Below are 23,765 nucleotides of genomic sequence, written 5' to 3' on the forward strand. Positions count from 1 at the left end.
AAAATATTGTTTGCCTTCTGTCTGTTGAACTTACATGTCCTGCAACTGACACATAATGCAAAGGCTTTCTGGGCCTCTATAAACTTGTAATACACAAGAACCATGAATAACTATTAAATAATATCATTATATGCCGTTTGCTAATGGTCACTTGCTTTTATATGGAACTCCTTGGTAACCATATAATTTACAAGGTGGGGTAGGGAGGGTACATTATTGAATGTACTGAACAGCTCTGGATCCCCTGCAGAATATGTCCGACTGTGAAATTGTAGTTTAGCAGGAAGACTGCTGGTGAGAAAGCAAACATTAAAAGGGGTAGTTCACCTTTAAATTAGGGATGCACCGAATCCAGGATTCTGCCTTTTTCAGCAGGATTCGGGCGAATCCTTCTACCCGGCCGAACCAAATTTGCATATGTAAATTAAGGACAGAGAGGGAAATAGCAACTTTGTCAAAAAAAAAAAAAGGAAGTAGAAAAATGTTTCCCCTTCCCACCCCTAATTTGTATATGCAAATTAGGATTCAGATTCGGTTCGGTATTCGGCCAAATCTTTCACAAAGGAGTCGGGGGTTCGGCTGAATCCAAAATAGTGGATTTGGTGCATCCCTACTTTAAATTAAATTTTAATATGATGTAGACATTGCTATTCTGAGACAATCTGCAAATGACAATTTTTAATGAATGCTAAATAGTTGCATATAATGACATTTCAGCATACAATTTTTGTTGTAAAATTTGGGTGCATAAATTCCCCTAAAACAACTTCCCATTGGTGCAACCCTCACACAAATTTACAGATTAAAAGGCTAAAGCATCAATATTTCTGTAGAACTGGATATATTTCTTTGAAAGTGTCTTCCCAGTTCTGATGCTAAAGGCATACTCAACGCATCGAGCAACATCTTCATAATATTTCGTAGCAATGCAATCACCTTATTGAAAACAAATGAGGTGGGTGCATGGATGAAGGAAACAGAAACGTTGGTGGGTGGCCTTTATTCTGCTCACATGAGAGTGAGTAATCTTTACTGGGTGCATGTGCCATCAGAACAGTAATCTTCTACTTTCACTTTAGGCACTGTTGCAGCGCTATGAGGTGTCTCTATACGTACATGTAACGAGGACCTTCGTGAAGAAGCAAATGAGTCTCATTAAACCAATAAAACAATGTGAACAAAGAAATCAATGGATAGATTGTTGTCAAGGACATATGCTTGGTGGCTATAAACACCAAATCTGCTTGCTGCTAAATTTCCATATTTCAAAACAAGTCACATTCTGAATGTAGGAAGATCACTGTCTCCAGATAAAACATCTGTATTCTGATATCAGAATGAATTACCCACAGAACTCTATGGAAGTATATGATCGTCAGGTCATACAAACGGTTTTTCTAAATTGCATCATATCTTTGCTAACAGGGAGCAATATTAGGAACTGCAGCACATTCTTAATATCTCAGACTTCAATAAGACCCAGAGGGAATAGTTAAGCAAAGAAAGACCCAAAGGGAATGGTTAAGCAAAGATGGTCTCCTCTCTCCTTTTCTTAGTGAGAATAGTGCCAGGCTTATGCTGGGCATCAGGATGGTTGGCCAGTTCTGGTGGACAGGAAGACACCGGGCTTTCAAGAATGGCCTGCTTGAGGTCATAGAACACAAAGGAATCTTCTTTGGTCAGGAAAGTGATGGCAACACCACTCTTACCAGCCCTTCCGGTTCTTCCTATACGATGGATATAATCTGCAAAGAGGATAATTGTGGTTAAGCTCAGAACTAACATTTTATACAAATACAGCCAGGATTGAGATACTGCCAAGAGAAGTTTATAAAAACACATATGCATGGGAAAAATAACATTTTTGATACTGGTATGGGACCGGTTATCCGGAAACCCGTTATCCAGAAAGTACGGAAAGGCAGTCTCCCACAGACTCCATTATAATAAATTAATCCAAATTTTTAAAAATGATTTCCTTTTTCTCTGTCGTTATAAAACTTTATCTTGTATATAATCCAAACTAAGATATAATGAATCCTTATCGGAAGCAACACCAGCATATTGGGTTTATTTCATGTTTACATGATTTTCTAGTAGACTTAAAGGGGACCCATCACCACAAAAAAATATTCCAAATCCTATTTTATTACGTTAGTCAAGCAAAATGAACTTTTATTACACTATATAAATTAGTTGAATCTTGTTTCCTTCCGGCTGGGAATTCATTATAGCAAGCAGGCAGGTGCCATTTTGTGGGCACCGTTATTAAGGCAAGCCTTGCATCATCTCAGAATCTTGTTTGTGCACCAGAATGGGGGACCTGATGTCCATCCCCATGTACTGGCTACACAATTAAATGGTAAAGAGAAAGGGGGAAAATGGGGAGAGCAGTGACATCTAGGAAGTGCTGAATGAAAAGTAATTGCCTGTCCCTCCCCTATGCCTAAGGAATAGGAGGGGCAGACAATATTTGATTGACAGCTGAGATTCTTAAATGAGTTTACAACAGCTATAAATGCTTTAATAAAAAAAAAAAAGAATTTGGATATCATGTTTAATATAAAAAGGACTTTATTTTACACCTTTTTAGGTCTATGCGACAGGGCCCCTTTAAGATATGAAGATCCAAATTACGGAAAGATCTGTTATCTGGAAAACCCCAGGCCCCGAGTATTCTGGATAACAGGTCCTATACCTGTACACTGATACATTTAGTGTGTCTGGTATGCCTTGCATGCCCAATACTGCTCCTGATGACAGTAATCGGCGCATATCTTATGGAAAATAAGAAAATGTGACCACATACTGGACACGTCAGTGGAATACAGAGAGAATAATAATGTAATTTTGGCTTAGTAAAAACTATTATTTGTCATAAGCTCTAGAGAATGGCAAGGCATGAGTAATATCAACCTAAAAGAAGCCACGCAAATGTTGCCCTGGTTGCTTTGAGAAACACAATGCTCTGAATAATAAAAAGAAAACCTAATTTTGCACCATATAAAAAATTGCATATATATCACATATGAATAAGGTCTCAAATCAAAATACAGAAACAGGTAGATATGAGGCTTACCTTCAATATTCTTTGCCATGTCATAATTCACAACCATAGAGACATCATGAATATCAATACCACGCCCAGCAACATCAGTGGCAACCAGTATATCCTTGGCGCCAGCTTTAAGGTTGGACAATGCAAACTCTCTTTGTTCCTGGCCTTTGCCACCATGCAAGGTACAAGCATTGAACTATAACAAATAAACAACAGTTAAACAATCATAGAATAGTACTCATTTGGTTGATTTAAAAAAAAAGTGAATAGTTTGTCTGAAAAAGTGCACAATTTATAGGAGACATGTTGTTGAATTGTACATACCCCCATTTTCTCCAGAGACTTTGCCAGTACATCGCATCCCTTCTTCTGGTTGACAAAGATAATGATTGGTGGATCAAATCCTTTCTCCAGGATGTTCAGCAATTTCTTCCTAAAAAAGGAAGAAAAAAATCCAATATAACAAGCTGGTACATACCTCAACGTGGAGAGCTGCAGACAATTCAATCTTAGTAAGCAAAACTACACAAATCTACCACCACAACTTCATAGCAAACCTGCTTACCTCTTCTCTCCTTCAGACATGAGGAACACCTTCTGTTCTACTCTCTCATGAGGTTTGCCAGCAGAGCCAATATACACAACTGCTGGCCTACGCAGATAGCTTCTTGCTAAACGCTCTACAGACGGTGGCATTGTGGCTGTAAACATGACAGTCTAAGGTGGAAGAAAAAGTTACATTCAGATTTAGGCAGCGACAAGTTTTGTTCTAATCAACAGAATATTTATCTTTAATCAGTCGAAACAAGGTGCATTCAATAAGAATGACAAGAAATGACATCAGTACTCACAGTTTATAAGGATATAACAAGATATTCATGGCTTTTGTGTATTATAGGCATATAAATGCTACAGCAATCTTTTTTGTGTGTCTCAAGAAATTAATGTTAAATCAGACTGTTTTCATGCCTTTCAGAATCACATTTAGTCCCCAAATTACTCTCTTTTGCTCAAAATTAAACATTGTTTATGTACATACATGTTGTTTTGGTTTGGAGTCTGGTTAAAGATATACAAATTCTAAATTTCTCTTAGAGCTTTACACTCCTCTACATTACCTGTCGGTATTTGTGTTTTCCAGATTCAAAGTTGGCAGTCATTTTCTCTGGATCTTCAGCCTCATCAGTATCAGGCTTCTGGTTAGTCACTGGCATGTATTCTAGAATCTTCTGGACATCAGGTTCAAAACCCATGTCAATCATACGGTCAGCCTCGTCAAGTACCACATAAGTACATCGACTTAGAACCAAGTAGCGATTTTCGAGTACATCTATGAGACGTCCAGGAGTGGCAATTACAATCTTTCAGAAGAGATAATCATGTTAGTAACAACACTATAGTACAGAGAGATAAAAACATGGCAAAGAACAACAAAGTGCACAAATCCACTTGACAACTAAACTTCTGCGTAGGAGAAACTCATTAAAATACCTCACAGCCCATTCTCAGGCGGAATCCCTGATCCTCACGAGAGATACCACCAATAACAGCAACTGTCCGGATTCCAAGTGGTTTTCCAAACTTGATGGTCTCCTCCTCAATCTGCTGGGCCAACTCTCTTGTTGGAGCCAGAATAATGGCATAAGGTCCTTGGTCAGATTCTTCAATCCTGAAAGAACAGACATTGATCTCATTGTTCTATAGCCCATCACACCAGAACAAAACTGAACTACTGGTATTACTGGTCTTTTGAGTTAATCTGACCATGCACAGAGGGAACTGGCCATGCACAGTTTGTCCAGGTTTAGTGGAATTGCAGTATATGACACGTAGTATACATGCAGCTTCCACTAAATAGAACCCATCAGATTGTTTTTCCATATTATGATACGGACATATTCATAAAATAAATAGGAACATGTCAGAAGTACAAATGGTCACAAAAAAATACCATACGTACGAAAATATTACAATATAACAAGCAGGGCACTCACTATTAACATACATACAAATTTCCCTTCTTTCAACAAGAAAGCAAGATAATATACCTGTCTATTTTGGGGAGAGTTGTAATCCAGACCAACAGAGGAATTAGGAAGGCAGCAGTTTTACCACTGCCAGTTTCAGCCACACCGATAATATCCCGGTTCTGCAAACCGATAGGGATAGCTTGTCGCTGGATAGGAGTTGGCTCCTACAAATGGGAAGGACAGGATATGCTCAGGTTAGAGGGGCAATACTCACAAAAAGGCAATCCCAAACAATGTAGTCTATGTAGGATTATATTGTTTATGTAACCATTCATACTGCACAAGTATAGTTACATAGTTAAGGCGGGTTGAAAAAAAGGCCAAAGCCATCAAATGAACCCCAGTGCACATATATACTCACATGGACCCCAATCATCCAAGCTCCCCCTTAAAGGCATTAACAGAATCAGTCATCACAACATCACCAGGCAGTGCATTCCACAACCTCACTGTGAAGAACCCCCTACGTTGCTTCAAATGAAATTTATTTTCCTCTAGTCTGAAGGGGTGGCCTCTGGTACGGTGATCCATTTTATAGAATAAAAGATCTCCTGCTATCTATATATAATGCCCTCTAATGTACTTGTAAAGAGTAATCACGTGTACTCACAACCTCGATAGTCTACCCTCATAATTTTTATTTTCCATCTCTTTAACCAGTTTAGTTAAAAGTCTCTGTACTATCTCTAGCTCATTAATATCCTTCTTAAGGACTGGAGCCCAATACTGCACTGCATACTCAAGGTAAGGTATAAAAAGACTAAATGATGTTTTCATCCCTAAAATTAATGCCTTTTTTTATGCAAGACGGTACTTTAAAAGTGTGTGTTTTCTGATTTACTGAGTTACTTGCATTCTAATACGGACATTAATATTCATAAGTTTTTTTTAATTGAATTCATTAAACATGCTCGGTATTTAGGTTATTAAATGTTGCAGCACGGATAAGCTTTATAAAACTAGCACAGGTGCAACCAGTTCTTCACACTCCTGCACCTACAGCAGACTCACCTTATAGCCACATTTGTCGATAACTTCCAGTATATGTGGAGGAAGAATGGAGTCAACCCAAGAGCGGATTGGATTGGGGATCTTGCCACCTTTTGTAGTGATGCTGTAATCTTCTCTAAATATACGCCAGTCCCTGTCCGTCATTTCATCCAGCTGCTTCTGAGTCCAGTGCCTATCATCCCAGCGCTGCTTGGCTTCTTTTTTTTTCAGTTTGCGAAGCCTTACCCTGAGACAGGTCAAAATTATTTATTCCATATAGATAAAATTAACTCTGAATGTACAGTTAGATCCATAAATATTTAGACAGAACTTTTTTTTCTAATTTTGGTTTTGTACATTACCACAATGAATTTTAAATGAAACAACTCAGATGCAGTTGAACTGCAGACTTTCAGCTTTAATTCACTGAGTTGAACAAAAATGCGAGGAACTAAAGCCTTTAACATTTCACTCCATTTTCAATCACTACAGTTTGAACTGTACATATACATGAATTGTGTTTTGCTGAAACAAATGTGTATAAACATATGTTTTAGCCTGATGCATTGAGTTATATAACTTAAGCATGATTATTATTTAAACCATCTGGGTTAAAGCTGTTTGTTGAGGAGTTAATATCTAGCATTTGAAGGAGCCCACTTTCCTGAACAGAGTAGAGTGCATACTGCCGCTGCTTAGTAACATGAATATGCTGCTTGCATATGGGGGGGGGGGGGGAGAGAGAGAGAGAGAGAGCGCGCAATACTGCCAATAAGAGATGCCACTTGAACTCAAAGCAATAGAGATGTATTGCTTTATAGCAGGGGTCCCCAATCTTTTTTACTTGTGAGTCACATTCAAATGTAGAAAGAGTTGGGGAGCAAGACAAGAAAAATGTTCCTGGGGTGCCAAATAAGGGCTGTGAAAGCATATTTGGTAGCCCCTATGTGAACTGGCAGCATTTAGGAGACTCTACTTGGCAGTACAGCTGGTTTTTATGCATACAAAACTTGCCTTCAAGCTTGAAATTCAAAAATAATCACCTGTATCAAGGCCACTGGGAGCAACATCCAAGGGGTTGGTGAGCAACATATTGCTCACGAGCCACTGGTTGGGGATCACTTATACCTGGATGAAACTGCCTTCATGTAGCTATGACCTCTGGTAGTTAACAAGACAGTTAAAGGAACAGTAACAGCAAAAAAATTTAAAGCATTTTAAAGTAATGAAAATATCATGTAGTGTTGCCCTGTACTGGTTAAAACCGATCTGTTTGTTCAGAAACACTACTATAGTTCATATAAACAAGCTGCTTGTCTAGCGATGGTGGAAATTGAAAAAAGGCAATATGGCACAGGTTAAATAGTGGATAACCGATAACACCATTCTATTCTACAGAGCTTATCAGCTGTGTAACTTGAGCCTTTTCTCCTCTGAATGGCTGCCCCCATGGCTACACAGCAGCTGATTTATGTAAATAATAGTAGTGTTTCTGAAGCAAACACTGCAGTTTTACCAGTGCAGGACATTATATTTTTATTACTTTAAAACACTTATTTTTTGATGTTACTGTTCCTTTAAGGTCTCACTGCGACAGAACAACTGAGCTTCTGATTTATAAGTTAAACAAAAAAAAAAAATATGCCACACAAAATTAACATATATTTAATCTTTTGCTAGATCTCCTTAAAGCTAATAAACCAGCATATTGTGACTATCGCAATCAACATCACTTACTCTTCCTGTTCCTTTTCCTCCAATGTCCGTCTTTTTTCCATGAGATCTCCATAGAACTGGGACTGTTCACGTTTCTGTTGCTTAAGATCTATGCCAGCAATGAAGCCACGTCCAAGAAGATGGACCTGGTGTCGTTCTTTGTACCTGAGACAAAACATTGTTTAAGATAAATTGGCAAGTTTGAGGTCATCCAGCTGTAAAAAAAAACATTCCCATTTTATGGTTGAAAATGAAAGAAATTTGCACAAGTGATGGTCAGATATGCCCCTATTTCAAAAATAGCTGAACAGAGGTACTCACTCACTAACAGATTTAGGTTTGAGCCCCAATGCAGACGACTAAACTGATGGCCAATATAGGAGAGATATACTATACATTTGTGCACACATAAAACCAAAACTTTTTTTTTTTTTTACTTTACAAAGTCCCAATGTGCATCTATATACTATAATGCTATACAAGTATATATTTGTTGGACTAAATTGCAATTACATTTTGTCCTCTTGCCTCTGAATCTAATAATTCAACCACACTGGCCCCTAGCCATCCAGTAATTCTGGTTAACCCTTTGTCAATACAGTTACTAACATATTTTACATTTGGACAGATCAAATCCAGTTAATACTAATTTGTTTTCTTTAAAGATTGTTTTGCACCTACACAGTCCAATATCAAGCAAAACAATTTGGCCATTATTAAACTATTATACCAAACAACTACGTATGTTGGGAATTTTTATGCTTAATGTTCATGTTATGATGAACAAAAGAAAACCTCAAGATCCTACAATACTATACTATTTTTGCAAGATTAACGGCATGTTTAACATTAGACAAGTAGTCATGAGTAGACCTGGAAAAGCAGTTACCTTAAACTTATCCTAAAGTTATCTTTCCACTAAGTCAGTGGAAAGTGCAAGACCTCCACAAAAATATATTGGTATACAGTTTCAGAGAGGCTGATCAAGCCAAGCAATAGATGCAGAAGGCTTCAGCACTTTTGTGAATTGTTGCAACAGGACATCTGACCACTTAATTATAATCATTTGCCTGAAGCTGCCTTTCTGACCTGTGTGAAAACATTGCTCTGTTACTTACAGTGGATTATAATCAGTGGACGTATCTTCAGAGGCATCCCATTCAAACACAAATTTTCTGTCATTTAGATGGCGAGTGCGCCTCCGCTTTTTTAAACCTCCCAGATACCGCTCCTGTAAAAAAATAAATAAGTAAATAAAAATGATATGCTAGTATGTGCATTATGTTAAATGTTATTCAAATTTAGTTGATACATAGATGTTATTTCATAAAATATATTTTTCATGAAGTTGCATTTGCAAAGTTAAATGCAGTTTCCAGAGAATATTTATTGTAAATTCTGGGGGGGGCAGAGGGCAAGTGGGGCGCTGACTAAGTAGTTTAAATCTATATATCAGATGTGTGAAAAGGACATTTTGTGTACTCACCGTTAAATCTCTCTCTCCAGTCGCTTGGGAGACACAGGAACAGTGGGTATAGCTGGCACCACTAGGCCAGTTTGTACAAAAGCATCACAGAAGGTTACTAATTAATGTGAACTGAAGAACTAACAGTAGATTAAACCAACCATGTCTGAAGGTCGAGTGAAGGCCTCTATCCAGGGAGGGAAGTCCTGTGTCCCCAAAACGACTGGAGAGAAAGAGATTTAACGGTGAGTACACAACATCTATTCTCCTTAGTCTGGTTGGGGGGGGGGGACACAGGAAGGAAGTAGAGGCCTGCATGGAAACAGCCACTGCGGCTTGGAGGACCTTCCTGTCGTAGCGGGTGTCAGAAGCCGCAAAGTTATCAAAATGGTAGAATTTTGCAAAGGTATGAATAGATGTCCAAGTGGCAGCCTTGCACAATTGTTCCGCTGAGGCTTGTTTCGGAAGGCCCAGGACGCACTCATTCCTCTGGTGGAGGGGGCCCTGATTCTAGCTGGAGGGGTATGTCCCTGTGCTGTGAAGGCCTTTTGGATGGCTTGTTTGATCCAGCGGGAGATGGTTGTCTTGGTGGCAGGAGTACCCCGACAGGGTCCTAAAGGTAGTATGAACAGAGAGTCCGATTTTCTGATGTCTTCCACTTGGTGCAGGTAAAACTTGAGAGCTCTCAGGGGGTCTAGGGAGTGGAGCTCCACCTCCTTGGAGTTGGTAGGTGATGGACAGAAGACAGGAATGGTAATTTCTTGATTTAAGTGAAAATTGGAGACCACCTTGGGAAGAAAGGACAGAGTTGTGCAGAGGACCGCCCTATTGTGGTGGAAGGTGAGGAATGGAGATTTGCAAGATAGAGCGGAGAGCTCTGATGCCCTCCGTGCTGAGGCTATGGCTAGGAGGAATATCGTCTTCCATGTAAGCCACTGTAAGGAAACTAAAGCCATCGGTTCGAAGGGAGGTCGTTGGAGAGATCACAAAACTAGAGTTTAGTCCCAGGAAGGAACTGGAGTATGGACTGGAAGTTTCACGTGTGCCATCCCTTGTAGGAAGGTTTTTACATATGGAAGGAGGGCCAGACGTCTTTGGAACAGCACAGAGAGGGCAGATAATTGTGACTTGATGGATCCCAGCGAGAGTCACATGGATTGGCCGTCCTGCAGGAAGGCTAGGAGATTGTGAGTAGAAAATCTGTGAAAGTCGGTTCTGTGGTTTTGGCACCACTGTTGGTAGATGGACCAAACTCTGTGATAGGTCTTCGTTTACGAGCTGCCCACATTGTGAGAATCAGTGTCAGAGAAACCATTCTGTTTTAGAATCGCGGTCTCAGTAGCCACGCCGTCAATTTTACGTTGGCTGGACAGGGATGTCAGATTGGCCCCTGTGAGAAAAGGTCTGGTGAGAGGGGCAGGGTCCACGGTTCCGCCACAGATATGTTTACCAGATTCGAAAACCAAGTGCGGCGAGGCCATCTGGGGGCTATGAGGATGAGAGTTCTCTGTTCCCTCTGTAGCTTTTTGATTGTTCTGGGAAGGAGAGGGAGAGGTGGGAAGTCGTAAGCCAGCCCAAGTTCCAGTTGGATGTCAGTGTCCACCTGCTACAGGATCTCTGTAGCGGACGAAAAAGAGAGGTATCTTTCGATCCCTATAGCAGGCAAAGAAGAGAGGTACCTTTCGATTTTGACGAGATGCCATGAAATCCACCACTGGTGTGCCCCATCTTTGGGTGAGCTCGTGAAATACCTCTTCCTTTAGTGACCGCTCGCCTGGATCCAGAGACTGCCTGCTGAGAAAGTCTGCTTCCCAGTTTAGGAGACCCGGAATGTAGATTGCTGAAGCTGGGTCTGATGTGTCTCCACACAGCGAAGGATGAGGCTGACCTCTGTTAGTGCTCTCCTGCCACCTTGGTGGTTTATGTATGGCACTGCTATGGCATTGTCGGATTGGATCTTTACCGCCTGTTCCTCCAGCTCCTCTTGCCAGTGAACTAGGGCGAGCCGGATTGCTCGAATTTCTAGGATGTTGATGAGCAGTAGTCTCTCTCTGAGTCCATCAGCCTTGTGCTCAGCACCCCTCCATTACTCCTCCCAGTTGTGAGGAGCCACCACTGTGGTTCCCACGAGAGTTTTGCCCGTGGTCAGATGGCTGGTTTGAATCCACCAGTGGAGGGAGGCAAAAGTTTTTGGTGACAGGTGGCTTTCCTGAACAATTTGCTTTTCCAAGCGCCAGAATGTTCCATTGGAGTTCTTGGAGATGGTGCTGTGCAAAGTGCACTGCTTCCATGGTCAAGACCATTACCCCCAAGACCTTCATGCAGAATTTGGCTGTGTGAGTCGGTCTCGATAGAAGGGACCGTACCAAGGCCCGTAGATTTTGAACCTTGTCTGAGGGAAGGTAGACAGTCTGTGTCTGGGTATTGAAGAGCATCCCTAGGAATACCATTGATTGACTCGGGATCAGGGAAGACTTGTCTAGATTGATATACCAGCCCAACTGCTGCAACCTGTCCATTGTGACCTGCCATGCTAGTTGGGCCCCTGCAAGGGTCGGTGCCTTGATTAGAAGGTCGTCCAGGTATGGGGTTATGGATACAACTGAAGTTCGGATCCACGCCGTGGCTACAAACATAATCTTGGTGAAGATGCGGGGGCTGAAGTCAGACCGAAGGAAGGCAAATTGCAGAAGTCTGCCTGGACATGAAGAAGCGGCGAGGAGGAAGGGAGGCAAATTCTATGTGGTACCCTCGGGTCACAACTTCGTGTACCTAGGAGTCCTGAGTCAGATTTAGCCATGCGTCGGCGAAGTGTTGTAGCCACCCCCCTACCGGCACTTCGCTTGGCAGTGGAGGAGCCGTTTGAGGAGGGCTTGAGAGATTGCCAGGATGGTCTGGGTTTTCATCCGAAGCGTCCTCTTCCTGCAAAGGAGTGTCGAGGAGGGGAGGACCATGCGTTCTTGTTTTGGGGGCCACGTAAAAATTTTTTTTTTTGCTTTGGGTTGAGGCAGCAAGGTGCTCTTTACCCCCAGTGGCTTGACTTATGATCTTGTCGAGGTCAGGTCCAAAGAGAGGTATTGAAGTCAGAGACTTTTTTGAGGAAAGATCCGCTGACCAAAGTTTCATCCAGAGAGACCGGCAGGCTGCTACCGTTAGAGCTGAGGTTCTGCTGATTTTTTGGATTGCGTCAAGAGAAGCTTCGCATAAGTAGTCGTTGGCTTCCTTGATTTTTGACGCCCACTGGGAAAGCTCCTAGCAGGAGGCCCCTGAGAGGATTGCTCGGCATAAGGAATCAGACCAAGACTGGATAGCCCTGCTCACCCAAGCCAGGACGGAGGGAGGTGCCGGAGAAGGAGGGTTAGGGAATAATATCAGCCCCCCGAATTAGAGGCGGAATAATACTACCCTGCAGAGGTGGGTCAGAATTTTCCAATAAGGCAGAGAGAGAGAAAGAGAGAGAGAGAGAGAGAGAGAGAGAGAGAGAGAGAGAGAGAGAGAGAGAGAGACAGACAAACAGAGTGTTGAAATGGCAGCCAATAAAAAAAAAAAACCCTTGCCTGATCCTGTGTCCTGATCTGACCCGCTGACCAATGCAGGACTGATGGTAAGGTGCAGAGGAACAGATAGCGTCCGCAAAGTACCGTTCGTGCGCCCTGACTGCTCTAAGGAGAAAGGGGCGCGAATCCTGAGCGCACGAGGGAGACAGGGGCACGGAAGCCTCCTCGCGAGCACTTCCGGGTTTGCGCAACGAGAAGAGTGTGAAGAGAAAAAAAGCTCCAACTTTAAAAGTTGGCTAGACCCGCAGCATGGCGCCGGAATAATGTGCCTAGGTCTGGAAGAAGGGAAAACTCCCCATAACGGTCCCCAGTCTCCCCGCAAACATGCAGCAGCCATAGCAGGAGGAGTGGATGGTCCTAGTACAGCCCCTTACCCAAACAGCAGCAAATGACAGTGGTGCTCCTAACTAAACAAACATACTCTGCAATGCGACTGCAAAAAGAAAATGTAATAACAGGACACAAAGGAATCACCCCAAGATCCCAGTGCCTAGCATTGAAATACACATAACGAATATATTTCACTGTGAATAAAGAGGACTACTATCACAAACGACACAGCTCTATAAAACTCTACCTCAGAGATCTGTAAACAGTAGCATTGATCAATTAGATGTAGATTTGAAACTGTTGTGCTTTAGTCACTATTTCAAACATTACCTTTATAGCTTGCAGTTCCTTGGTTTTATCTTTTTCCTCACGAACTTTTACTCTACCATCATCGTCTTCATTGCCATTGTTCTCTCTCGCTATCCTTTCTCTGCGCTCTCGACGTTCCCTCTCCTGTGGATCCTCTGAGAAATTATAAAGTATGTTATTGAGAGATCAATAATAAAACATAAAAAACCCATAGAGGCTTTTACATAAGACCGTGATATGTGTGCTGTACAGATATAAGGTTGAATTTACTGTTTTATATGTCTTTCTGTAGTACCATTAAAGACTTAAGGGGGATTCCATTGATGAAGTATGACAAATAAAAGGTCCACTTCATGAAAAATTTGGACAGCACTCCCTCAGAAGTACCTACACCCCTAAAAAAACTTAAATTTGAAGCGAGACAAGATTTGTCTGGCTGGGTTGTGAGGATAGCAATCAAGGTGAAGTGGGACCAAACTGGGTATCAATACACTTGCTTCCCAAGAACACAGAATCCAGTCTCTTTCTATATACGTAGAATATATACGCTGGAGGAAGTCAGTAAGGGATACATACAATAGAAGGAGAAGCAACTCATAGTGTCCATTTCTCTGCAGCAGGAACTTTATCCCCATGGTACCTTTGCACACCAATCTATGGAAGAGAAAGTGAAAAATATATTCATACCAAGCATTCTCCTCCCAATTTCCTGGAACTGTTTCCTTTTCTTACGATCCTCTTCAAGTAAGTTCTGACGCTCTTCCACTTGCATCTGCCTGCGCTTTAGGGCCTCAGCCTCCCTCTCTGCTTTGGAAAGGAATTTTGGCTGCAAGGACATTTAAGTCAACAAAATATACATATTTTTTTTTAATTTACATATAATGGAGTTTTTCATGTGTAGCTGACCAATGCAATAAAATATTTGACATCATATACCTTCACACACAGATTAAGCTTAATATCAGTCATACTATATATCTTAATCTGAAGAAAAATATATACAGTGCAATAGGACAATCAATGTATGTGACCAGCTTTGGTTTTCTAGACAGTGTTTTAACCAAAGTTGCAGTCACAGATACAGCTAGCCTGAAAGTATAGATGATCTGGTGGATGCCTTGAGTTGTGCATAATTTTAATATATTGTAAAAGGCAAATTTTCCAAAATGCAGTTGTATGGGCCCTAAATGTTTACATAAGGCAGCACTCCTGCAGGAGTGGCAAGGCTAGACACATCTTCTGTTTTAAAATCATATTTTGCCTGTTATTATAGTTGAAAAAATTGTAGAATGTCCCTTGTCCAACCCCATACCTTTCAAATTCCTCTACATAAGGGGGTGTACGTGGCAGGTGGCCAAACTATCCCCTAAAGCAATTTTCAAAAAGTTCTTTTTCTGTTAAGCAACTTGGAAACCAAAACCAGACAACATGAAATTATTTGAGTCTTGAAAGCATCCCTGAACTTCATACCTTGGACTCTGCCTCTTCTTCTTTTTTCTTCTTTGCAAGCAGCTCCTCCAGTGATAAAGGATTCGCCTGTAAAACAGTATATTACAGTCACACTTAATTGTACAAAGCAAAATACATATATACGGTTATTTTATAATCAGCATAACACACCATTCATGCCCTGGGTCTAAAGTGAACATTTATTTTGGAAGGTAATTTGCACTAGGTTTAGTGCCTTAGAAACAAATATACAAAGATGCTCTTCCACCACAAGCTATAATCATATCTCACCTTTGGCTTCTTGTCTGTTTCATCTTCCTCTTCTTTTTTTACCTCTTTCTTCACTTTGGTTTCTTTTCCTCTGTTTGGGGACACACTCCTGAAATGAAAAATGCAGAAGGTTCGACACTGGTAAGGCTCAAACAAAGATGAAAACTATTTTGACTTTACCTTGAGCGCTTTCTTTCTTTGTCTCTTCTGTGGGTATCCTTCTCTCTTTCACGATCTTTCTTTCGATCTTTCTGTCTTCTGTCCCTATTAGTGGCAAAGTAAAACAAGCAATGTCAACAAGTCAGCAAAGGCTTTGAAAGTCTGCAAAAGTCTAGGCTAGAAAGTTACCACATGCCGGTCAGAAAAACGTGTATAAAAGGTGTTAAAGAACACCTACCACCTAAAAATAGTCGTGGCCTTATTCTTTTTAAACACACTTTTTATGAAAACACGGTCTAACTTATAAAAGTCAATTCCAAAATGCCTGATGTTGAATGTAAACAACAATACCTTCTACACATCCACCCACCTTTCATTTGATTTGGAGCGTGAACGACTTTGAGATCTTCTCCTTTCTCGAGAGCGATGTCTTTTTCTGTCTTTGGAGGGTGACAATTTTCTATCACGGTCCCTCTCAGCAGATCTAGAACGGGAACGCTTGCGCTCCTTGGATGGAGATGCATCACGGTCTTTTTTATCAGGCTGCTCTCCTGCCATCTGAACATAATCACAAACAATGGTGAGAGACATGGTCGGGGGCATATACAGTTCAGAGATTAAAAGTGTAAATGCTTGCCCATGTGTTTTTCAGCAAAGAGGAAAACTGGCCCATTGACAGGTTAGTAATTATATTCACTAACAAATTGGTGCTCACCAGTAAGTAAACATTTCTTCTTTTTAAAGGGGATGTCAACATAAAAATAAAATTGCACCTAATATAAGTGTAAAGTTTCAGCAAATACATCTTTGGATATGTACTTTTGACTAGGGATGCACCAAATACAGGATTCAGTTTGGGATTTGGACTTTTTCAGCAGGATTCGCTGAATGCTTCTGCCTGGTCGAACCGAATCCTAATTTGCATATGGAAATTAGGAGCAGGGAGGGAAATTGCATGACTTTTTTGTCACAAAACAAGGAAGTAAAAAATGTTTTCCCCTTCCCACCCCTAAATTGCATATGTAAATTAGGATTCGGTATGCGGCCGAATCTCTTGTGAAGGATTTGGCTGAATCCAAAGTGGATTCGGTGCATCCCTACTTTTCACATAGGGGATTTGAAATCTGGAAGGAGGAGCAGGCCATACCAGATTGTGGTACATGGAGTGCAGTCTGGAATTGAAACCAGCTGAAAGCTTCATATTACCAAATATTTTATGTTACATAACGCGAGAACCTGAACACTTACTTTAAGTGAATCACTTTTATACAGGTAATGTCTCTTCTTTACAGCCTCAACATGGAAAGTAAGCAGATCTGTAGAACAGAAAACAAAAGACAAATGAAAAAGGCTCCTCTAAACCACATGACTGCATTCCCAGCTTTATCGTTTAATGAGTACTTCTGTACAATAAGAAACATCTTATTAAAGACACGCTGCCAACGCTGTAAAATTATAAATATCGGAACCAAACCCAGAATTGTTATGGTTTTAAGTGACCACATGTAGGCTGTGTAAATACAAACTCGACTCGACACACCGACTCCATACTTGCAGCGCCACTAGCTCCTACTCACCTCACCACATACGTATCACCTTGTTAGCTTTACTCACTTACATTCGTAAACTCAGCGTACTGCGTTACTCTTCCGCCGCCATGTTAGCTAAGCTATTTCCGTGGCATGCTGGGAAACAAACGCAGAAGGATGCGTGCGTCCTGACGTAGAAAGTACGCTCCCGGAAATGCTGTTGCGCGCTGGGTTGGGGGGGAACTACGTTTCCCGAAATGCTGTTTCTTTGTGGCTGAAGATGTTGCTGGCTAGCTGTGCTTTGAATGATTAATGTAATGGCCCCCTGAGGTGTACACGGCACCTGTTAGCTCCTGCCATCTTTTTTATTAATTTATGCATTTGATATTCCAACTTGTAGAGAGTTTGTACGTTGAAGATACAAAACAACTAATTGATACAAAATCTAAACAACATTTTGGAAAAAGAAAGAGGGACAAAAAGATTTGCCGTGCAGAGCTCGTTGACATGTTTTTGACCACGCCTGTTTTTTGTGACCACACCGCCTAATTACCATGTTAATTTGACAACATTTGGCAGATTATGAAAGTTTGAACACATTTCTGTGGTTTTTAGTTTTTTTTACAGTTTTGCTAATGAAGGTGAATTGCCCTTTAAGATGCAAATCACAGGTTCCCCAAGAGACCTGCTTATCTTAAATTGCTGCAATTGTTTCTTTGCTTATCTTAAATTGTTACAAAAGCATCCTAGTGCCCCTGCCACTATTCTGGGCTCTCTGCCAAAAGCCAATTAAGTTTCAGAAATGTTTCAGAAACTATCTTTTTCTGACTGTTCAGTGCAGGAGATCAAAGAGAAAGTCAGGACATTTCAGTAACAATCCGGGACTGCAGGTTGAGCTGTCAGAAACAGGACTGTCCCGCGAAAAACGGTTGGGACAGTTGGGAGGTATGCAGGACCCTGACCAAAAAAAAGCTTCGGTATGAATCCCCTTGAAACCAGGTACTGGTACCACTACATCTAGGGTTGCCACTTTTTCTGGAATAAATACCGTCCTTCCTATATTCTTGCTGTTTTTTCCTATTAATAACATTGGCATCAAGCATCATTTTTAATGGCCAGGCCTGTAAAATACCAGCCAGGTGGCAACCCTAACTAAAGCACAAAAGGGAACCCAAAATGTGATGGTGAATTCAGTGTCCTACTGGGGCATCTGGGGGCTCATCTGAGCTGCAACACCAATGGTCCACCTCGCACTAGGGCACAGCTGTTAACTTAACCAAATCCAGTCATGGGGGACAGAAACATTTTCTGGGTCATAAGCAAAGTTGACAGAAGTGACTCGTGCATGGGCATCGCCACTCTCAAAACCACTGAATCCGCACTGCACATTCATAACTTCACTGATGTCACTGAAATGCAGGGTTGCCAGGTTTTAATTTCAAAACCAGCTAAAGACTATAAAAAAGTAGTGAAAAGGTAGCTGTTCTCCTCCTTTAACTCTGTGGGTAGGGGGGCTGGCATGGCCCATCAGCTCTTTTTCCCAGTGTCCCACTGCCCCAGTTGGCAATGAAGTTACATATGCAGTTCATCAGATAGATGTTTGTTTTCATCTAATGTGTCAATAAAACTCTCCCATACCTCAAAAAATGTATTTGTGTGTTTTTCTTTTTGAAGTGAGGCCACCAACCAATCCATATGAAACACATGAAATAGCTTATTTTTAAAGAGACTGTGAAGGGGGTTGTTTCTCTATCCACATCTGTAAGATAGTTTAAAGGCCACTGCAAAGATAATAAACAACAATTCTCTATTCCACATGGTAAATCTAGTGTTTATTAGATTATGGATACCAAAATTCCCTGTTCAAGTTATATACGGTATATTAGCCATTTTACAGTGGTATTGCCGATTTGGAGAGAAATAATAACACAGTAAGTTAGGTTATAAAAAGATAAACGTCCATCAAGTTCAACCTTTTGAATCCATATTTACCTTGCCTAACTGCTAGTTGATCCAGACGAAGGCAAAAAATTAGTAAATTTATACATACCGAAATTTACTTTTCCCTTAGTCCCTTTTCGGCAGCAACCATGAGATATATTTTGTTCCCTGACTGGTAGGACAAGCAAAAAAAGAGTTAACAACCTCCTAGCCACACCTATAAGTAGGAGTTACCTCAACAGTCCACAGTGTAATCAAAAAGTAACCCAGACAAAAAACATTCTTAATATCTTTAATAGGGTAGGGTAATAGTTTGCTGCCGAAAAGGGACTAAGGGAAAAGTAAATTTCGGTAAGTATAAATTTACTAATTCCCTTTCGTCCCCTTCGGCAGCAACCATGAGAGTTAGCGAGTAATTAGGGTGGGTCTGTAGCTACACCGCCCTCTGGATTATGCCACTGCCAAAGGAAGCTTCCTGGGAGGCCAAAATGTCCACTCTATAATGCTGAACAAAGGTATTAGGATTGCTCCACGTAGCTGCACGGCAAATATTATCCATGGAAACTCCTGCAATCTCTGCCCATGAAGTTGACATTTTCCTGGTCGAGTGTGCTTTTATTTTAAATGGTGGTACAAGATTATCCTTGATATAAGCCATCTGTATAGTCTCTCTCAGCCAACGTGCAATAGAGGGTCTCGAAGCTTTAAGACCTCTGTTTTTCCCCGCAAAGGTAATGAACAAATTTTCTTCCTTTCTGAAAGATTCAGTGCTTTTCAGATAGACCTTCAAAGCTCTACCCACATCTAGAAGAGACAATTTATTGTCTTGAGACTGAGAGTCTTGACTCATATTAGGAAGCACAATCTCCTGATTAACATTACTGTTTGTAACCACTTTCGGTCTGAAGGAAGGTAATGTTCTCAACACTACCCTATCTGGCAGGAAAGAAATATATGGCTCTTTGGATGACAAAGCCTGAAGCTCTCCAATACGTTTAGCAGATGTAATTGCTACTAGAAATGCAGCTTTAAAAGAAAGACATTTAATAGAACAATCTTGTATCGGTTCGTATGGAGATTCACACAACTTCTTTAACACACGAGAAAGATCCCAAGTAGGCAGTGGCTGCATCACCTTAGGTCGAATCTTCGATATCGCCTTCACAAATCGTTTCACTAAAGGCAGTGAAGAAAGAGGTTTGTCCATCAAAGCCGAAAGAGCCGAGATCTGGACTTTAATAGTATTCACTGCGATCCCTTTTGCAAATCCTTCCTGTAGAAATTTAAGAATTGTCTCTATCGGTGGCTGCTTATGGCCAATCTGATGATGAGAACACCAGCTTCTGAAAATCCTCCAATATACTCTATTAGTGGATTCTTTCCTTGATTGAATCAGAATATCTACTACCTCTGATGATAGCCCCTGTGATGTCAGAATGGACCTATCAGTCTCCACGCAGTCAACTGAAGCCGAGCTAGATCTTTGCATCGTATTGGTCCCTGAGTCAACAATGTAGGTATCTGGGGAAGAATCCAGAATTCCTGTCTGGACATTCTCATCAAGGGTGCAAACCAACTTCTCTTGGGCCAGAATGGTGCTATCAGAATAGTTCTCACCTGTTCCGCCTTTATCTTCTGAAGCACCCTGGGTATCATTGGAATCGGAGGAAATATATACACTAGGTGAAAATCCCACCTGAAGGACATGGCATCTAGAAAATCCGACCGATCCATCCTGTTGATTGAACTGAAGATCTCCATCTTGCGATTTTCTCTTGTTGCCATCAGGTCTATTGCTGGAATCCCCCAGTGATCTATTATCTTCTGAAAAATGTTGTAATCTAGAGACCATTCCCCTGGAGTAAAGGTCTTCCTGCTCAAACAGTCTGCCAGGATGTTGTCTTCCCCTTTTATATGAACTGCCATCAGTCTGGCTACACATCTCTCTGCCCAAGATAGAATTCTGTACACTTCCTGACTGAGTACTGGGGCTCTGGTCCCACCCTGCTTGTTTAAATATGCCACTGTGGTGGAGTTGTCTGACATGATCTTCAGGTTCGAACCCCTCAAATGATGTTGAAAAGCTTGGATGGCCCTGAACACTGCTCTCATCTCCCTGAAGTTTGAAGACATGGAACTCTCCATTGAATTCCATAGACCCTGCGCTGTCATCTCTCTCATATGGGCTCCCCATCCTGTCTGTGAGGCATCTGTGGTAAGAACCGTCCATTCCACCTGATGAAAATAAGACCCGATCGAGAGATTGTTCCTCTGGAGCCACCATTTCAGATGGATTCTTGTATCCCTGCTGAGTATAACCTTCTTCTCCAAGGATGACAACTGACGGTCCCATCTCCTTAAAACTTCTGACTGCAGAGGTCTCATATGGAATTTTGCCCAGGGTACTGCCTCTATAGATGCTGTCATAAGGCCTACTACCCTCATCAACTCGCGAAGGGAGGACTGAGGACTCTTGAAAATCTTTTGGACTGCATCCATAAGCTTCTCTACTCTGTCCGCAGGTAAGTATATCTTCATCTCTTCTGAACTGATGATGTATCCCAAGAACTGAATTGTCCTTGATGGAACCAGGACTGATTTCTTCCAATTGATTATCCACCCCAGCTTCTGTAACATCTCTATAGTCTGTATCAGATGTTTCTTCAATAGAGAGGCTGATACCGCTGAAATCAACCAATCGTCCAGGTAAGGAATTATAGATATTCCCTTCCTCCTCAGTATCGCTACTACTGATACTGTTATCTTGGTGAACACTCGGGGTGCTGTTGTTATTCCGAAAGGCAATACTCTGAATTGCAGATGAACCATTGACCCCCTGATTACTACCGCTAAACGTAGAAATTTCCTGTGAGCCAGACAGAGGGGTACATGCAGATAGGCATCCTTGAGGTCCAAAGAAACCATATAATCTCCCCGCTCTATGATACTCTTTATCGATCTGATGTTCTCCATCCGAAAAGATTTTTTCCTGATAAACTGGTTTACGAACCGTAGGTCTATGATGGTCCTGAAAGTACCGTCTGGTTTTGGCACTAAAAACACCTTTGAATAGGTTCCCTGCAACCTCTCCCCAAAAGGAACTGGTTCGAGTACCCTTGAATCTAGGAATCCTAGAATTGCTTCCTCGATAGCCACTTGTCTTTCTGGTTGGGCTAAGGAAGTGAGAATAAATCTTTGTGGTGGAAACCGTTGGAATTCTATCTGATATCCTAGCTGCAGGAGTTGAAGGACCCAACTGTCTGTAATAGTCTCTTCCCATTCTGGAAAAAATTCCCATAATCTTCCTCCCACTGGAAGAGCACTTCTGGCGTCAGAAAGACGACTTCTTTTTCTGGAAGGATGGTCTATCTCCTCCCTTGTTAGCTCTGAAGGGTCGAAAGGAATCATTGTCTCTCTTTCTTTTATCCTTCTGGAATTCTGAATCACGAACTGGAGATCTTCTAGCTCTAAAAAAGGATCTCCTGTTCCTTCTAAAGTTCTCCTGCGGCAGACGTTTACCCTTAGAACTTGACAAAGATTCCAGTAACTTGTCCAATTCGGCACCAAACAAATGTCCTGGCTCAAAAGCCATAGTACAGAGGCTATTTTTTGAAACTGCGTCAGCTGACCAATTTCTTAGCCATAAGGCTCTTCTAGCTGCCGTAGATAATGCCATAGCCTTAGCAGATAACTTAACACCTTCCACAGTAGCATCACATAGGAAATCAATAGCCATACTGATCTTGGAAAGAGAACTAGATAACTCTTCTCTAGCTATGCGGTTAGTGATATCTTCATCCAGCTGCTTCAACCAGAATCTAGTGGAGCGTGCCACTCCCGAAGCTGCCAAAGCTGGTTTACATGCTGCCACTGCAGCAGTGTAAGATCTTTTCAGAATACTATCTGCCTTCCTATCCATTGGATCTTTTAATCCTGATCCATCTTCTACAGGAATGACAGTCTTTTTGGACAGCCTAGCTATCGCTATATCCACTTTGGGAGGAGCTTCCCAGGACTGCAGTTCCTCCTCTTGTATTGGGAATAGAAGCTTATGTCTCTTAGTTATAGTAGGTGCCTTTTCTGGCTCTTTCCATTCTCTTTTCATAAGCTCTTTCATGACCGAATGTACCGGAAAAGTTTTAGACCTCTTTGTAACCTGAGAAGTCGAGGGTAGAGCTTCTATTTCCTCAAAATAATCCATAGTGGATCTAACTTTCTTAATTAGTCTAGCCGTATTATCTGTTGCAAATAATGCTAGAGACTCCTCCTCCGAGGATGAATCTTCTCCTGACAATACTGGAGAATCCAGAGGACCTTCTGGCAGTCTAGAATCCTGTAATTCTGCCATCATCTCCTGCATTGTAGATTTTATAAAATCTTTTATCCAGGTAGTAGAGGGTACAGATTCCGAACCCTGTTTCTTGGCAATACACGTCATGCAGTCCATGCACAATCTCTTGTCATAGCCTTCAGGGAATTTTGATCACATGCTCTACATTGCAAATGTTTAGACTTCTTAAGTCTCTTAGCATTCGAATCCTCTCTAGCAGGAGTGGACATCTGTAACAGAAAACATGCATCAGTCAGAATCTGGTTAAGTAAAATAAGTTCATTATCCAACATCACCCTCACTCACACTACCTTACAGCCTAGGCAGGGAGACACGCCAAAATTCTAAGTCCGCAACCAGCTTAGGCGCCACTAGAATTCAAATCGCCGGTTAAATCCCTTCACTTCCGCATTTGCGTCTGACGTCAGAGGATTCAGCGGTCACTCCGCGCACGCTCTTAGCGTCGCGCCCAATTACACGGCCGCCATCTTGGATTAGGGCAGCCCTAGACTACCCGGACTTTAGTGCGGCTCAACCTGGGGACGCGTCCTGCCTTCCCCGGATCTCCTGCCCCTTGGGCAGTCCATCCTACGGTCTTCAAGTCCCCTGGGGACCTGGAAACATTCCTTCTG

At 41.6% G+C, this 23,765-nt stretch overlaps 2 protein-coding genes across 4 annotated transcripts; both read right to left on the reverse strand.

Annotated features, from left to right (window-relative positions):
• Positions 1–663: 663 nt before the first annotated feature.
• On the reverse strand, positions 664–17,112 carry ddx23.S (DEAD-box helicase 23 S homeolog). 3 transcript variants are annotated; one of them, XM_018249988.2, is made up of 18 exons: positions 16,952–17,112; positions 16,582–16,649; positions 15,704–15,891; positions 15,355–15,438; positions 15,196–15,283; positions 14,926–14,991; positions 14,143–14,281; positions 13,477–13,610; positions 8,913–9,025; positions 7,816–7,959; positions 6,100–6,325; positions 5,107–5,252; positions 4,550–4,727; positions 4,177–4,419; positions 3,624–3,775; positions 3,383–3,491; positions 3,080–3,254; positions 664–1,745 (listed from the first exon to the last, which is right to left on the reverse strand). In XM_018249988.2, exons 3-18 carry the CDS (start codon positions 15,889–15,891, stop codon positions 1,522–1,524), a joined length of 2,409 nt encoding a protein of 802 aa, XP_018105477.1. In that variant the 5' UTR covers positions 16,582–16,649; positions 16,952–17,112; the 3' UTR covers positions 664–1,521. The 3 variants fall into 3 exon arrangements, with proteins under 3 accessions (XP_018105477.1, XP_018105479.1, XP_018105478.1); XM_018249990.2 differs by having other exon boundaries at positions 16,948–17,097; XM_018249989.2 differs by having other exon boundaries at positions 16,911–17,095.
• A 5,022-nt stretch (positions 17,113–22,134) lies between these two features.
• Positions 22,135–23,765, reverse strand: LOC121400800 (lamina-associated polypeptide 2, isoforms alpha/zeta-like). The gene is made up of 2 exons (XM_041584752.1): positions 23,445–23,765; positions 22,135–23,363 (listed from the first exon to the last, which is right to left on the reverse strand). Exon 2 carries the CDS (start codon positions 23,248–23,250, stop codon positions 22,135–22,137), a length of 1,116 nt encoding a protein of 371 aa, XP_041440686.1. The 5' UTR covers positions 23,251–23,363; positions 23,445–23,765.

Source organism: Xenopus laevis, chromosome 2S, assembly GCF_017654675.1.
Source record: "Xenopus laevis strain J_2021 chromosome 2S, Xenopus_laevis_v10.1, whole genome shotgun sequence".
NCBI lineage: Eukaryota > Metazoa > Chordata > Amphibia > Anura > Pipidae > Xenopus > Xenopus laevis.